This window comes from Hypomesus transpacificus, chromosome 20, assembly GCF_021917145.1.
Source record: "Hypomesus transpacificus isolate Combined female chromosome 20, fHypTra1, whole genome shotgun sequence".
NCBI lineage: Eukaryota > Metazoa > Chordata > Actinopteri > Osmeriformes > Osmeridae > Hypomesus > Hypomesus transpacificus.
Genome location: NC_061079.1, coordinates 1,668,357 through 1,685,062, shown reverse-complemented (window position 1 = coordinate 1,685,062; position 16,706 = coordinate 1,668,357). Strand labels below are relative to the sequence as shown.

Genomic DNA, 16,706 nt, shown 5'->3' with positions numbered 1-16,706 from the left:
GTCACGACCATGATGGATGACGTCATTGTCTGGGGGTCAACAAAGATGGAACACGACACACGGCTGAGGCAAGTACTGGACCGGACACGAACCTTGAACCTGAAACTCAACAAGGACAAATGTGAGTTTGCAGTCAAGTCACTTACTTTTATTGGAGATGTCGTATCCAAGGAGGGGGTGAGTCCTGACCCGAGGAAGACGTCAGCCATTGCAAACATGGAGAAACCCCAAAACAAGGAAGAGTTGGAGCGTTTCCTTGGGATGGTGACCTACCTTGCGAAATTCATCCCCAGGCTGTCCACTGTTTCAGCACCACTAAGAATGCTGTTAGAGCAGAATAATGAGTGGATGTGGCAACATGAGCAAGAAAGGTGCTTCCAGACACTGAAAAACATATTGACCTCAGAGCCTGTGCTCAAGTTCTACGACCCTAAGAAGAACACAAGAATATCAGCGGATGCATCACAGCATGGCCTAGGAGCTGTCCTTCTACAGCTGCATGAGGAGACCTGGCAACCAGTGGCCTACGCATCTAGGGCCCCGACGAGTGCAGAAGTCAACTATGCACAAATTGAGAAGGAGTTGCTGGCCTCAACGTATGCATGTGAACGCTTCCATCAGTACATCTACGGACAAGCCGTTGAAGTTGAAACAGATCATAAACCATTGGTCGCCATAATGTCCAAGCCATTGACTGACTGTCCAATGAGAATACAGCGCATGTTGATTAGGCTGCAGAAATATGATGTGAAGATGATGTACACACCTGGAAAATACATGTATAAGGCTGATGCGCTCTCTAGAGCTGTGGACAAACATGAAAGACAGGACAGTGAGAAATGCGCTGACATACAAGCGTATGTTGATATGATAATGACGTCACTTCCTGTGTCAAGCGAAAAAACAGAACGGATCAGAATAGAAACTGCATAGGACGAGACGATGAAAGAGTTCAAGAAGATGATCTCAAGAGGATGGCCTGAACACAAAAGTGTCTGTCCACTACAAGTTCAAGACTACTGGACATACAGAACTGAGTTGTCAGTCGTTGATGATATAGTGTTCAAGGGTAATACATTTGTAATTCCATCTTCCATGCGCAAAGACATGCTAACAAAGATACATGAAGGGCACTTGGGGGAAGAGAAGTGTAAACGCAGAGCACGTGAGGTCATGTATTGGCCAAGAATGAACCAAGACATTGGCCACACTACGGCCTCGTGCGAAATATGCTTGACCTATAGACCTAAGCAGCAAGCAGAAGCAGAAGTGCACCATTGCAGGATGGTCTATCACCAGCTCAGCCCTTACGGAAGGAAAATATATTGCAGTATATTGGAAAATATCATGTGATATATTAGGCAACATATGTCCATATATGGGATGTCATATTTATATTGTACGGAAATACATGGGCTAATATATTGATGATAAATATATTACTAATATATTATAAACTATAATATATATTCATGTAATATATTGCAATATATTGCAGAATACAGCAATGATTGCCGTTTTCCATATATTGCAACATATTCAACATGAATATATAATATGTGTTTATATATACCAAAATATATCCCAGGCCAAGCAGAACGCGGCTTTGGCGGTCGCGGAGGCAAAAACCCGGGCATGGGAGGAGTTCGGCAAGGCCATGGAGAATGACTTCCGAACGGCTTCAAAAAGGTTCTGGACCACCATCCGGCGGCTCAGGAGGGGGAAGCAGTGCTCTGTCAACACTGTATACGGTGGGGATGGTGCGCTGCTGACCTCGACGGGGGACGTCCTGGATCGGAGAAAGGAATACTTCGAAGACCTCCTTAACTCCACCAACACGCTTTCCGACGTGGAGGCAGAGTCTGGGGACATCGGGGGGGGCCCTTCTATCTCTGGGGCTGAGGTCGCCGAGGTGGTTGAAAAGCTCCGCGGTGGCAGGGCCCCTGGGGTGGATGAGGTCCGCCCGGAGTTCCTTAAGGCTCTGGATGTTGTAGGGCTGTCTTGGTTGACATGACTCTGCAACATTGCGTGGACATCGGGGACAGTGCCTCTGGACTGGCAGACCGGGGTGGTGGTTGCCCTCTTTAAAAAGGGGGACCGGAGGGTGTGCTCCAACTTTAGGGGGATCACACTCCTCAGCCTCCCTGGGAAAGTCTATTCAGGGGTCCTGGAGAGGAGGGTCCGTCGGATTGTCGAACCTCGGATTCAGGAGGAGCAATGTGGTTTTCGTCCTGGCCGTGGAACAGTGGACCAGCTTTATACCCTCCGCGGAGTCCTGGAGGGGTACATGGGAGTTCGCCCAACCAGTCTACACATGTTTTGTGGATTTGGAAAAGGCGTTCGACCGTGTCCCTCGGGGGCTCATGTGGGGGGTGCTCCGAGAGTACCGGGTACCGGATTCCCTGATCGGGGCTGTCCGGTCCCTGTACGACCGGCGCCAGAGTTTGGTCCGCATTAGCGGTAGTAAGTCAAACTTGTTTCCGGTGAGGGTTGGACTCCGCCAGGGCTGCCCTATGTCACCGATTCTGTTCATTACCTATATGGACAGAATTTCTAGGCGCAGCCAGGGTGTTGAGGGGGTCCGGTTTGGTGACCTCAGGATCGGGTCGCTGCTTTTTGCGGATGGTGTGGTCCTGTTGGCTTCATCGGGCCGTGACCTTCAGCTCTCACTGGAGCGGTTCACAACCGAATGTGAAGCGGCTGGGATGCGAATCACCACCTCCAAATCTGAGGCCATGGTAATCGACCGGAAAAGGGTGGATCGCCATCTCCGGGTCGGGGAGGAGATCCTGAACCAAGCGGAGGAGTTCAAGTATCTCGGGGTCTTGTTCACGAGTGAGGGAAGAATGGAGCGCGAGGTCGACAGGCGGATCGGTGCGGCGTCCGCAGTGATGCGGGCTCTGCATCGGTCCGTCGTGGTGAAGAAGGAGCTGAGTTGAAAGGCGGAAGCTCTCTATTTACCAGTCGATCTACGTTCCTACCCTCACCTATGGTCACAAACTATGGGTAGCGACCGAAAGAACGAGATCGCGAATACAAGTGGACGAAATGAGCTTTCTCCGCAGGGTGTCCGGGCTCTCCCTTAGAGATAGGGTGAGAAGCTCGGTCATCCGGGAGGGGCTCAGAGTAGAACCGCTGCTCCTCCGCGTCGAGAGGAGCCAGCTGAGCTGGCTCGGGCATCTGATTAGGATGCCTCCTGGACGCCTCCCTGGTGAGGGAGGCCCGATCCCCGGACAAGCGGCAGATGACGGACGGAATGTAAATCTACAATTCACGATGCATGTTTGTCCAGATCTTTGTCATGTTATTTTTCAGCAAGATATCTAGAGCTAGCTAGCTAACTGAAGCCGAGTAGAATCCCGATATGTTTTGGTTGATAAGCTGTCGCCTAACGTTCTACCCACCTAAGTCAATCCAGTTTGCTTCAACAACAGAAGTGGAAACAAGTAATGTTATCATTTCAAATGAAATGTAGTCAATCTGTTGAAAACAGTGTTGTGTAGACACAATAGATTTATTTGCGCTAATTTTATTTCAAGTCTCCAACTTCGGTGTTTCAGTGAGTGCTGCTGTTGGCCGTGTTGCGTTTTTGCTCCCCAGCTTCAGTCGTTGAAAATCAACCAATCAGCGCGCAGCTTATCTAAATCTTAATGAGTATACCATAAAAGGAGAACCCGGGAACATTTCAGAGGATCAATCAGGGGGCATAGAACAGCACCCGGGCCATTTTCAACCCAACCAATGTTACATACCCTATTCGGAGACCTTAAGGAACAGTGTGAAATACCCCAAAAACCCAGTCAATCGCCCCTTTAATGTCTTTGTACAAATACAGGGATGTATCGTACAGGACTGGATATGCAGCCATACAGGCGATGAGCTTCTCCTCCATCTTAAAAACTGAAAGCTACAATGTTTACCATGGTTGCTACATTACGAGAAACAAGAAAACACTGTGATTGGCCATCGCTAGCGAAAATCGCTCCTCATTTGCATTAAGTTGAGAAAATCTCAACTCGATCGCGTCGCTACCCAAAATGCACCACACAAGGAATTCGTCTGTCTCCATAGAACATTTATGGAAAACGTTGCTCGCATCGCGTCGCTGCAGTGTGCACACAACGCTACGGTGCGTGTCCACTACAGCGGAGCGCCGCAGAGCGTCTGGTTCCAATTCATTTTCAATGAAACCGGGTGTTGACGCTCGTGTAGGGCATTGTGGGATCGTACGCGAGCGTCAACGCCCGGTTTAATTGAAAATGGATTGGAAGCCGACGCGCCGCTCCGTGACGCGATTGAGTTGAGATTTTCTCAACTTAATGCAAATGAGGAGCGATTTTCGCTAGCGATTTTCACCGCTCCGCTGTAGTGGACACGCGGAGCGGGCGGCACGGGGCGTCGGCTTTCAATTCATTGTCGATGAAACCGGGCGTTGACGGTTGTCAATGCTTGCGTAGGGCATTGTGGGAAGGCGAGCGGAGCGTTGCAAGTTGGATTTTCTCAACTTTACATAAATGAGGAGCGTTAAATGCTGGCGTTGGCCAATCGGATTGGTTTCTTGTTTTTTGTAACGTAGCAACCGTTGGTCATGGTAAAACATTTCTAAGTTTCAAGATGGAGGAGAAACCTATCGTATATGTGTCTACATACCCAGTCTTGTTTTATATGTCTCTGTATGATTAAAGAGACTTTAATTTAAAAAGAAATACCTGGCGCAGGGTTGCCAAGGATGTCGTTGTCCCTGGTGTTTTTTGTACTTTTAAATTCAGTCTCGTCACATTAGGTAGCTACGTAGCTCTAACTTTCTTCTGTGCAAGCTGCATACTACAGTAGTCTAGCTAGTCTAGCTATTCTATTTCACCCGGCACACGATTGACATTCATCGTTGAAATGCTGGTTGGCAGTCACTCGCTAGCCATACAGTAAATGTGTAGTAATAATCTAGCGAATGTTACTGGAAAATGTATGAAGTGCTGTATAGATTAGTTGACAAGATCATGCTGCATGTAGTCAGCGTATCTGATTCCTTACATCATGCCGTGTAAAAGCTGTATTGTTGTCGGCCGCCCGCCGACAACCCACGGAACGAGCACCGCTACCACCTGGTGGCGGCAAACGAAGGAAAATGCACTGTCTCAGCAAGCAGAGGTGCCTGCAGCAGCCTGAAGGGGGCACCAATATGCCAATTCCCCACAAACTGAAATTATAAATAAGAGAAAACCGCGCATACATTTCTTTTTTTAAATGCTCGTGCGCCCCCCACATGACATGAAAAAATGCTGCCCCGGGCGGCTGCGCGGTCTGCCCGTGCCTAAAACTGAGTCTACAGTAAATCCCAGAATGAGACAGAAGGGTTGTCTGCTTTGGTGGTGCTTGATGAAGCTCTTAAACCAGGTTAATCAGGTTGTTGATTATTCTTTGAAGACTTCACTTCAACCCCTGGAGCAGATCATCTTAGAAGGGTTAAAGGTTACTATCTTTAACAAAGGAACTAGAAATAACAAGGCACATTGAACGTTGACAAATAAAGTTTATTGGACTGCACTCAAAACATCAAAAGAACATAACTTAGAAAACAATCCTGTTGCATTTCATACAAATCATCACAACGTGTATGAAATTCTAGACATGCACTACGTGAGACTAAATTATATATTTCAGGTATTAATTACTCATAACTTGCTGGGTTTCAGGTCTGATCTGTATGGACTGGAGAGTCAGCTGCCATTCCCTATAAACCGATGACGGATACCAACATTGTCCTGTTCAGATAAATATTCTAACTAACCTTAAATAACTTTGCAATGGACACAATCCCTTTGTGGCCCAATCCATAGATATTTACTGGTTTGACTCTAAAAGACGAACAGGTCCTTAGTGTGGTGTGACGGCATGTTGGAGAGGGAAGGAACATAAATTACAGTCAGACATTTTCTCAGATTTAAGCAAATGGTGTCTACAATTACCGAGAGGTTTATTTAACAAACTCTGCTAACAGAAGTTCCTCATGGATTTTCTTTTACAATTACAACTGACTAAACTGACACATATCATGAAGGTTATTGCGTAACTACATTAAACAATGATAGTAAATATACATTGTGAAAATAATATTCTATATAGCGTAATTTTTAAGTAAATCCATCAGAGCATCAAAGCCATGTTTGTAGAACAATTGTGTGGTATAAATGCTGCACTAAAATATCTCAGGCTCTCATGCCAGCCAGACATAGACAGCCAATCAAATACATTATAATAATAATGTTACACAGTTGTTAAGGACACAGACATCTTAATGTAACTAACTATTCCAGCCAGCTCACAGCCAGCGGCAGCCAGCTAACATCCCAAAATGTTTACAAAACATCTTACGTAACATCTTACCCCCCAACACCTCTGCTACACACTATCACCCAGTCATTCAGTTATTCAATCACTCAGACATCCATTTACCCAGTCACTGAGTCACCCATTTACTCAGTCGCTCATTCACACAGTCACACATCTACCAAGTCACCCAGTCACTCATTCACACAGTCACACATCTACCCAGTCACTCAGTCAGCCAGAAACCAAGGCAAAATGTCTTGTAAGTAGATTGAAATCTCCCCACCCCCCATTCTGCTGTGATCCAGGGCAGGTCCTTGTGAGCTAATGCATCAGCAAGGTTGTGACCCTTATGATGCAGAGAATGAAGTCACCCTGAGTAGATGTCATAAGCAGGTGGAGGGCATCAGACAGGAGACAGAAATCCAGCTCAGCCCTGAACAAACAAGGAAGATTCCCCACGGATACACCCTCTTCAGACTACATTAACAATTTGCCAAGGGGATTGACTGCAAATAAACACAAGAATTAACAAAAACTCTTCAGTATGATGCAGGGCCTCTACAGTCGTGGTCATACGTTTTGGTAATGACAAAATGTTGTGTTTGCTGGTTCAGTATATTTGAGGAAAATGTTTTCACATGTTTCTATAGAATCCAGGAATCACAATAAGGCACATTTCGTATTTCTCAAAGCTTTTTGGGGGTGAGCATTTTCAAAATATATGCATATAATAGTCCCCTCTTTTACAGCAGTCAATCTGCTCTTAAAATCCAATCAGAATGATAGAGTGATTTCACCTGGCTAGAACTAGTTCACACATTCCCCTGTGCTGATGATATGATTTACTGAAATTATGTTTGCAGTCATTTTAGGCCAAGGCCCAGCAAGCTTTGCAAACACAAAATGTATGTCGCTTCCAATACTTTTGGCCACGGCTGTATACTCTGTCTTGGAAAAAAGCAGCTGTAGTCCAACCAGCATCCAGCCATGAAGCAGAACCGCATGTGCATCAGGATGCTGTAAGAAACGTATCACACCTACACCATCAATAGACACACATTGATGTCAATGACACGTCTTTTAGTGAGAGACTGAGGTGGTTGATATCACCATGGACTGCTACAGCATGGCAATGCCAATGTCCTCACCATGTCCAACCAATGTTCAGGCAACCCCAATGAGCATTCGTTAACAATCCATGTTTCTCATGGTCCTTACTGTGAAAACCACGTTTCTGCACTTCTCTTTAGAGAGCCCTTGTTCAGTACCACCACAGACCACCACAGCTTGGTCATCAGGAAACGTTCTAGAAAGGGCACTGTTTGATCAATAGAATACCCCCCATACATCCCAGCAATCTCTCTCCCTCCATACATCCCAGCACCCCCCACCACACACACACACACACACACACACACACCACTTCCTCATCCCTGACGGGACAGGAATTTTAGTCTCAGTGCTTAGAGAGACCATTACTAGTGGTCAACATCAGTGATGGTCACTGAGGAACCAAACTGCATATCTTTCTCTTAAAGAATGTGATAATAAATAAAGTATTTATTTCAACCTTTTGATTTGCAGTCAATCAATCAATGATTTTGTCGTGTCCCAGAAATGTTGCATTGATGTCCCGCCAGTGTGAGAAGGAGTTCTCATGTGTGTCTGTGTCACGGTTTCAGTGGCATCCTCCATGATTACATCAGGCTCTCGGGTGTGGCTCTACCATCTTCTCCGTGCTGCTCCACATCTCCATTCCCGCTCTGCCCATTAACGTGGACTGACACCAGCTCCCGGGGCAGTGGTATCACCGGGTTTACCCTACCAAGTCCGAGCCCCCCCCGGCTCCCGGACCCTGGCAGCGCCAGCATCTGCCCAGAGAAGGGTCTCCCGGGCTGGGAGAGGGCTGACAGCATGGACCCGCTGCCCCAGCCAGGCTCCAGGTTCGTACCCCCTCCGGTGCCTCCTCCGGCCCCCCCACCAGCCCGGCTGACACAGCGGGGGGAGGGGGTGATGGAGGACAGGGTTTGCAGGCTGCCGTTCAGGTACGCTTGGTTGGAGGCGGAGCCTAGGTGGGGCCGGTAGTTGTAATAGGCTCGCCAGCCCTGCTTCCTCTTATGGTGACACTGGCAGCGCAGGATGCGGATGAACGCCAGCTTGAACTCACGGCTGTAGCAGGGGTAGATGATGGGGTTCAGACAGCTGTTGAAGTAGCCCAGCCAGAAGATCACCTTAAAGAAGGTTTTGGGGGGCCTCAGGTTTGCATTGAAAGAACCTGAGGACGATACAGGACCATCAGAAAACAACAGGCCAGAACACTATCCATTTCTAGTTATCTTACCATATTTCTATGCATTGAGACAAATGTTGTTTTCTACCTTTTGCAGTGGTAAATATGACTCTGTCAATCCGTCCCTCAAGCTTTGTGTTATAACAAAAACAATCTCCCTCAACATGTCGTGGTTTGATTAAGAAACAAAGAGGAAGCCAGTACGACCTACAAGCAATACCAGGCTGCAGTACCAGACAGCACGATTGTCCGGAGTGTTTGTCACTGCAGAGTGTAGTTTTTTAAACACCACTAGGTGGCAGACTGAAGCTTGCTGATCAGAGGCCATACACTGCTGAGAGACTGGCAGTGTATGGCCAGCATTATTAGCATTATTACTAGCATTATTCTGATGTCAAATAAAGCGGAAGAGGGCGCTATGTGCCATCTGTCAGTTCTCACATACTCGGCCTCAGAGATTAGAGGAATGTTTGTGTGTGAGTTTGTGTGTAGGGGGGGTATAGAAAAGGTGACAGTGGTTCCCCGGTGTCATCTAGTTCTGACTTGATTATACCGGCTTGACTCAGAGAGCCTCTCTCCCCGCCCCCCCCAACCACACATCTACATGCACTACTACACTCAGAGTAACAATCTCTCTACTATCCCTGACACACTAACGTGAATAGCTATTAATCAGTCTATTCAATATTTGAATGGTCATACACTCTTTAGTGGTATGCAAAACCTGTTAGTCAATGGTTAGACACGACAGTTGTTTTTCTAATTCACATTGTGTATTTGACCTCCATCAATAAAAGCCCAAAGTAGTGAGGTACTCTGCTGCACACAACAGCAAGGTGACCTCCATTGTTCCAGCCCCCGACCTCATGAGAATAACACTCAAAAAACTGCAGATGCGAAAATCTAAATCAGCGCAAGTCTCTCAGCCTGTCATTGTCCTGGCCTGCGGAGACACCATTAGCACAGAGACACCATGAACCTCTGAGAATCTATTTTCCCATCTCCAAGACCAGAGTCATCCCCCTTTATTTCCTCCTCCATCTCAAAGCAGTCTCCTCTCCTCCCTTTGCTCAAGGAGCAGAGCCATCCCCCTCTACTCCTCCGTCTTAAAGGTCAGTCATCCCCCCACAGTGCCAGACTCTTCCTTGGTTTATACAGAGACTAATCCCCTGAGATCAGCCCTCAAGGAAAACAAGATTTTACTTCCTTTCTTTCTCTCTGAGTTGCTTTCGCTGTCCCTCACATTCTTTCTGTGTGTCTCATTCTCTTTTCCCACTCCATGACACTACTCCCTCTCTTATTCTCCCTTTCTCTGTAAACCATCACATCCTCTTTTTTGGCCCCTCTGGACTCGGCATTGTGGATAATCATCGACTGTGGTATGTCTCACTAGACCCCGCCCCTTCTGCCATTCAGCAAATTGACAGCAAAGATGAGCTGGCATGCCTTCCTGATTGAGTTTGCGGATGGAAGGGTGGGGGGTAGAGAAAGGAGGGGGTGTACAGCTAAAGAATTATAGCAGCATTTTCTCAGAAGAGTCATATTTCAAACTTCCAATATGTGAAGTCAGCTATTCTCAGACTGGCTTTGGGAGTGACTGCAGTTTTTCCTTCCCGTAGAACTTTACTGCCTCTCCTCTATACAAACATTGGTCCTCATCTACACCTGATTCTTTATCTGTTACAGAGCACCTCCACCTGCTACTCTATCTGCTATTTCTGAATACATTTACATATTTAGCAGACGCTCTTATCCAGAGCGACTTACAGTAAGTACAGGGACATTCTCCCCGAGGCAAGTAGGGTGAAGTGCCTTGCCCAAGGACACAACGTCATTTTGGCACGGCGGGAAATCGATCCGGCAACCTTTTGATTACCAGCCCGACTCCCTCACCGCTCAGCCATCTGACTCCTGAATACAGGGCACCTCCACCTGCTGCTCTATCTGCTACAGAGCACCTCCACCTGGTCCGTCATCTGTCTACAGAGCAGCTCTACCTAAAAAAGACATACATTCGGGGGGAGGGACACAGGGGAAAACCTTTCCCAGGGCGCCAAATGTGCTAGGAACGTCACAGGATGCAAACACATGCGTGCAGGTGGAGGGTACACTGAGAATACACACACACGTATGAGATGTCCACCGAACAGATCTGTTTGGTTTTCTGTTGGGGTTCTTTTTGGAGGACACTCATGTGAGCACAAGGAGAACATGCTAACTCCACACAGAAAGGCCAAGGAGACCCATCTAAGCAACAACAGGCCTGGGGGAGAATATGTCCCCAGTGCCAACAGTGCTCCATGTGGGAATATAACAGGACCTAACTGTGAGGCTGCAGTGGAAAGCACCTGGTTATCTGTCTTCAACCTAAGATACTCTTAGATGCAGGTTTCCAGACACAGTCAGAAACCCCTGACTGCACTAAATCACTCTTCCAAATTAGAGTAATGTTAAAGGATTTTCAGCTGAGTGGGTCATTAACAGCTATTCAGCGTGAGTCCTGGAAACCAGCCCAGAAGTGTCAGCTGTGTCAACTCTGCAGACAGGCTGCCCAGAAGTGTCCGCTGTCCCAACTCTGCAGACGGGCTGCCCAGAAGTGTCCGCTGTCCCAACTCTGCAGACGGGCTGCCCAGAAGGTCCAGAAGGACCAGTCTCAGAAGGACCAGTACATTAAGAGAGAGAATTGATGTAGAGGAGAGGGGGGGGGGTGTAGGGGAAATATAGGTGCATGTACGGGAGAGATAAGTGGTGTAGAGGACAGAGGGGGGGGGGGGGTAGAGGGGTGGGAGAAGAAAGAGGCAGACAGAGGGTTTCTGAGAGGGTCTGGCATCTCTGCCACATTCCTCAATCCTTCCACTGTGGCAGACAGCTATCCCACAATACCACTGCCCTCACAGCTCACTGGAGAATTATGGTTAGTCGGTTAAGCAGGCTGAACTTTCCAGGAGAACTTCTATTCCTACTGACTGTGGTGGGAATTAAAAGTACTTGTCTACAGCAGCTGTATAGACTGGGGAACAGGGAAATCCCGAAATCACTCAAAACTTGAGAAATTAAAATAAATCTATTGTGGTATCATGAGAGGCTAGACCACGGTGCGGGGTGTAGGGCAGTGCATCAAAACCGGACAGAGCAGGCAAAATTGGGTTCAAACAAAGAAACTGGTTTATTCACCAACAAAAACAACGTAGGTCAGGAAGCAAAACATAAAAGTTACTGTGAACCCAAAAAGTTGCTCCTCACCTTGGATCCTACCAATAAATTCTCAATTTAAAGTTCTTCTGAGATAGACCTCTGTGAGTGCCAGGTACGCTCTCTCCCACTTGGTATCTGTGTCTAGAATTTTGTCCTCTCTCCCTCCCCCACCTGAGCTCCCGCCTCAATCAGCGGAATGAGGCATTTGCACCTATCGGCGTGGTGCATTCTGGGAGGCGTAGTTCACCCGTCAGTCATCTTGTAGCCACTCACAGAGGGAAACATACCGCCCCTCTACCACATGTCCTTGTGGTGCCACACTATGAAAACAAAACTTCCTGGTCTCCCTGCTCTGCAAGTAGTCCCTCTGCTAGTCCAACCAAGACCTTAACCTAAAAACTTCTCCTCATCCTCACCCTTTGGTCACCTATCTCTTTCTCCTTCCTCACACCATGCAGTGTGTCCCCCTTAACAGCAGCAGGTGCTCCCTCCCTCCTTTCTTCCTGCCTCTCTCCCTCCCCACAATCATCCAGTGTTTACTGCTTCACCCTGGGTGACAGGAACCCAAACATGTCTTGTCTGTGGTATGTAGAACTGGGTCGGGGGCGGGGCAAGACCAGGACAGCATCAAAGACAGGAAACTGGTCTGAGGGCAGGGGCAGGGGGCCTAGACCTGGAGGGTGATCCAGAACCAGGTTTGTTCACAGCCAGAACCTGAGATTCACAATCAGTTTCCCCTCAAACATGGCACCATCAACAATCTGGAGTCAGGCCAGTGGCAGATTTAGGCATAGGCAACATGGGCAGCTGACCATCTTGCAGTAAAATCTGACACACTACGAAATGCTACCAAATAAAACACAATTCATTCATAATACTGTAAATATAGGCCTACAGTTGTACAGACCAGGGTCGGACTGGCCATCGGGAGACTCAGGAGATTTCCCGAACAGCCGGTCAAACAAACGGCCGCTACGGCCACGGCATTATTCAAGAAAAATAATCCTAATGGTTTACACTCACTTTGTAGCCTGACGTTGTCGTACTCATAAATCTAGTCAGAATATGAGTCTGAAAACTCTCCGTTGGGCTGTGACTATGGGGCGTGTGTCAACCGAGCTCGTAAAACTAATGCCTCTTCGCTCAATTGGATAGACCTACAACCAATCAGAGCAACGTAATATGTTGTTTGTTGAAAACAAATTCAACCCAAGCGCTCTTTGGTGACGTTGTTGATTACGTTACTGTTGATCATCTGACCATCATCGTATAAAGCTCGCCCTGACAATTTAATTGGTCCAAACAGCTCCTGTTCGGATATAGTTTTTCCGCAATCGAGCCCCTCCAGACCCAACTTCCCGACCAAATTTTTTTGTGGGCGGGGAGAAGTAGGGCTGGCAGCCAGGCTACTCACTTTGAGGACGGCCTTACTACATTACATTACATTTACATTTAGTCATTTAGCAGACGCTCTTATCCAGAGCGACTTACAGTAAGTACAGGGACATTCCCCCCGAGGCAAGTAGGGTGAAGTGCCTTGCCCAAGGACACAACGTAATTTGGCAGGGCGGGGAATCGATCCGGCAACCTTCTGATTACTAGCCCGACTCCCTCACCGCTCAGCCATCTGACTCCCTACTACCAAGCAACTGTTTAACTGGAGCGATCCAAAATCCAAAGGACGGAGAGTTTGTAGCCCCAAGATGTGGCTGTACCAGAGGCGCTAGGTGCCAGTAGCTGTAAGCAGCTGTATTTTCGACATTTAGAAAATTCAAATATCATTCCAAACCATATTGTTTTAATTTTTCTAAAAACATTATACATTTGGTATTACTGTTAGCCAATATATAGGATATACATTTTAAATGAAGTAAAATAAATGGCCAAGAGAAAAAGGCTCTCATCTTAATATGCACAACGTGTTTTTTGACTTTAAATAATAAATGTGCTATGTGGCTCAAATGCAATTGTCTTGATTTTCTGTTCTGTGTATTAAAGCAGGCACAGCTGACACAGGGAAAGAGATGGAAGTTGCTGTGGTGACAGGGTCCAGTGGAGAGACTGGTGCAGCACTGCAACTGTTCACAAAAGTCAGTCTGTTAACAGAGTTATTATATGGAAATTAGTTTGTTGAATTGATTGTCATTATTGAATATAGTTAACTGATTATTGTTCTTTTGCAACATCAAATAGCAAATGCAGAAACAGAGACAAGTATGGAAAAAGAAAGTGAGGGAGAAAGTGGAGAGAGGGGCGGGCCGGGCTGTGTTTCAAAGTCAGATGGCTTAGCGGTGAGGGAGTCGGGCTAGAAATCAGAAGGTTGCCGGATCGATTCCCTGCCATGCCAAATGACATCGTGTCCTTGGGCAAGGCACTTCACCCTACTTGCTTCGGGGGGAATGTCCCTGTATTTACTGTAAGTCGCTCTGGATAAGAGCGTCTGCTAAATGACTAAATGTAAAAATGTAAATGTAATGTAAAGTCCCAGGCTGTTTTTCGGTCCCAGTCCGACCCTGGTACAGACATGTTGATGCATTTCTTTCTGGTTTCTGCAAAAAAAAATTGAATACTATAAAAATAGTCTGCACACCACCAAGGTGAATTGGTTCAGTCTTGACTCTTGATCAACAGTGTTGGGGATCATATAGTAATGTTATATTATTTATGTGTTGGGGGGCTTGGCGGGCAAGCCTAACCCGCCATTGAGTCAGGCTCCGCTATCAGTTCTGACAGAGACACCATGACCCTGGTGATGACTTGACAATCAGCCAGTTTCAACAGCAACAAGGTTGGCCAATGTTAACCAAGACCAAGAATTCCTCCATATGCTATTTTGGTCTGGATGGTCTGAGAGTAGTGAAGCTCGTTAATTAGGAATAACATGAGAGTTTACGGTGGACTGCTACATTCTTAGGCTGTGCTTGCAATCGGTCGCATTGGACGAGCATAAAACAAAGCTCTGTGAACTTCTGAACCTACAATAAATGGTTATTTCTGGTTCGTTCTTTTAATGTGTATTCAGTATACAAAGTATCAATTCTTGTTTAAATAGCAACTGTGGTATCCCAGTTACATTTAGTCATTTAAGCAGCTCTTATCCAGAGGGACTTACAGTAAGTACAGGGACATTCTCCCTGAGGCAAGTAGGGTGAAGTGCCTTGCCCAAAGACACAACGTCATTTGGAACAGTTGGGAATCGAACCAACAACCTTCAGATTAAAAGCCCAACTCCCTAACCGCTCAGCCATCTGACCCCAGTTAGCCAGATCATGTCTCTATGTGTGTAAGCGCGCATGAACGCACGTGCGTAACAGGTGATAACGCTTAGGACTTTGGACTATTCGTTCACCTGTCCGTGTAAACTCTATCTGGCCAATCAATCTGGACTTTCACGGCAAATACATTTATGTTAGTTATACCAAAACGTTAGTAAATGGATGTCTTAATGCTGAGATTAAGTATTGAGCGGCTGAATAGATTCGGTGTTCAAAAACATGTCGTCAGCCACAAACCTACCGATGGGCAGCGCGAGGAAGAACGGCAGCCAACAGAGGATGAACATGCCCACCACGACACCGAGCGTCTTAGCAGCTTTCTTCTCCCGGGAGAACTTGAGAAACTTGACGGTCAGCGTGCTTCGCGCCTGTCCCTTTCCCGTCCCGCAGTACTCCTGCAGTCTCGCGCCCTTGCAGTGTATCCGGAGCGTAAACTCATTGGAATCCGTGCGCTCTTTCATAACTCCCGCCTCCAGGTTTTTAGTAGTCCGTTTGGCTACGATGTATACGCGGCAGTACATGGCCAGAATTACCGCGAGGGGAATGTAGAAGGATCCGAGTGAAGAGAAGAGCGCGTAAAAAGGTTCCTCGGTGATTGGGCAAACGGTGTCGTCCTCGGACGGTGGTTGCTTCCAACCGAGCAGCGGTCCGATGGAGATAACGGTGGCCAGGACCCAGACCCCGAGCATGGCCAGCAAGGCCCGCTTCTCCGTCACTATGCTGGGGTACTGCAGCGGATAGCGCACCCCGATGTAGCGGTCTATGGAGATGACGCACAGGCTCATGATGGACGCGGAGCAGCAAAGCACGTCCACCGCGGCCCAAATGTCACAGAAGATCCGTCCAAACACCCAGTAATCCAGGATCTCCAGGGTGGCGGACACAGGGAGCACCGTGGTCCCCAGGAGCAGATCAGCTATGGCCAGGTTGATGATGAAGTAGTTGGTCGGTATGCGCAAATGTCTGTTGCACACAACGGACAGGATCACGAGGATATTCCCCACGATAGCAAACACTATGAAAGCACCAAGGATCATACCCACAGGCACGGCGCGTGTGAGGTTCAGTGGGCTCGCAACGGTGGAACGGTTGGAGCTATTCCCAGACTCCAGCAACGTTGCTGGGGCCTGCGCCACCGAGGACACCTCCGCGGAACCGTTATTCCAGAAGTTCGCAGCATATTCAATGTCAAAACTCATTTTGATGAACGTTATCCGCCATGCCAGATAAAAGTTGGCAGAATCAGTTGATCACAACACACATACAACGTTCCCAGGGTTATTTATACCCTTAATGCATAGCAGGGAGATAACTCTCCGTATAACCTTTTATGGTGCGTCAGTCCCACGGACAGCTCTGCCTAAAAACTGCACTTTGCAATTTGATTGTGCCTTGCAGGACTGCTGTTACTTTCGAAAATATACTCTCTCTCTCTGTCTCTCTCGCTCTGTCTCTCAATCTATCTGCTGTTGTCCTCTACTCCGCAGATATCCAGTGAGGTGAACAAAAACTGCGGACACGCCGCACCCGTGACCCCTCCCGCACCTTCCTACCGGAGTTCTAATCTATCCCTGCTCGCTCTGGAACTACATCCTACATGCTCGCGCCGAACCCAA

At 47.4% G+C, this 16,706-nt stretch overlaps 1 protein-coding gene across 1 annotated transcript; it reads right to left on the bottom strand.

Annotated features, from left to right (window-relative positions):
• Positions 1–8,027: 8,027 nt before the first annotated feature.
• LOC124482524 (alpha-1A adrenergic receptor-like) lies at positions 8,028–16,482 on the bottom strand. Its single transcript, XM_047042878.1, has 2 exons — positions 15,332–16,482; positions 8,028–8,605 (listed from the first exon to the last, which is right to left on the bottom strand). The coding sequence occupies exons 1-2, from the start codon at positions 16,287–16,289 to the stop codon at positions 8,028–8,030; spliced, it is 1,536 nt and encodes a 511-aa protein (XP_046898834.1). The 5' UTR covers positions 16,290–16,482.
• Between the last annotated feature and the right edge of the window lie 224 nt (positions 16,483–16,706).

Bases quoted from the DNA above. Each gene is read 5' to 3' on its own strand.
- LOC124482524 (XM_047042878.1), bottom strand. From the start codon at position 16,289: ATGAGTTTTGACATTGAATATGCTGCGAACTTCTGGAATAACGGTTCC. The intron at 8,606-15,331 runs GTAGGTTTGTGG...TATCGTCCTCAG, and splicing joins CTTCCTCGCGCTGCCCATCG to GTTCTTTCAATGCAAACCTG.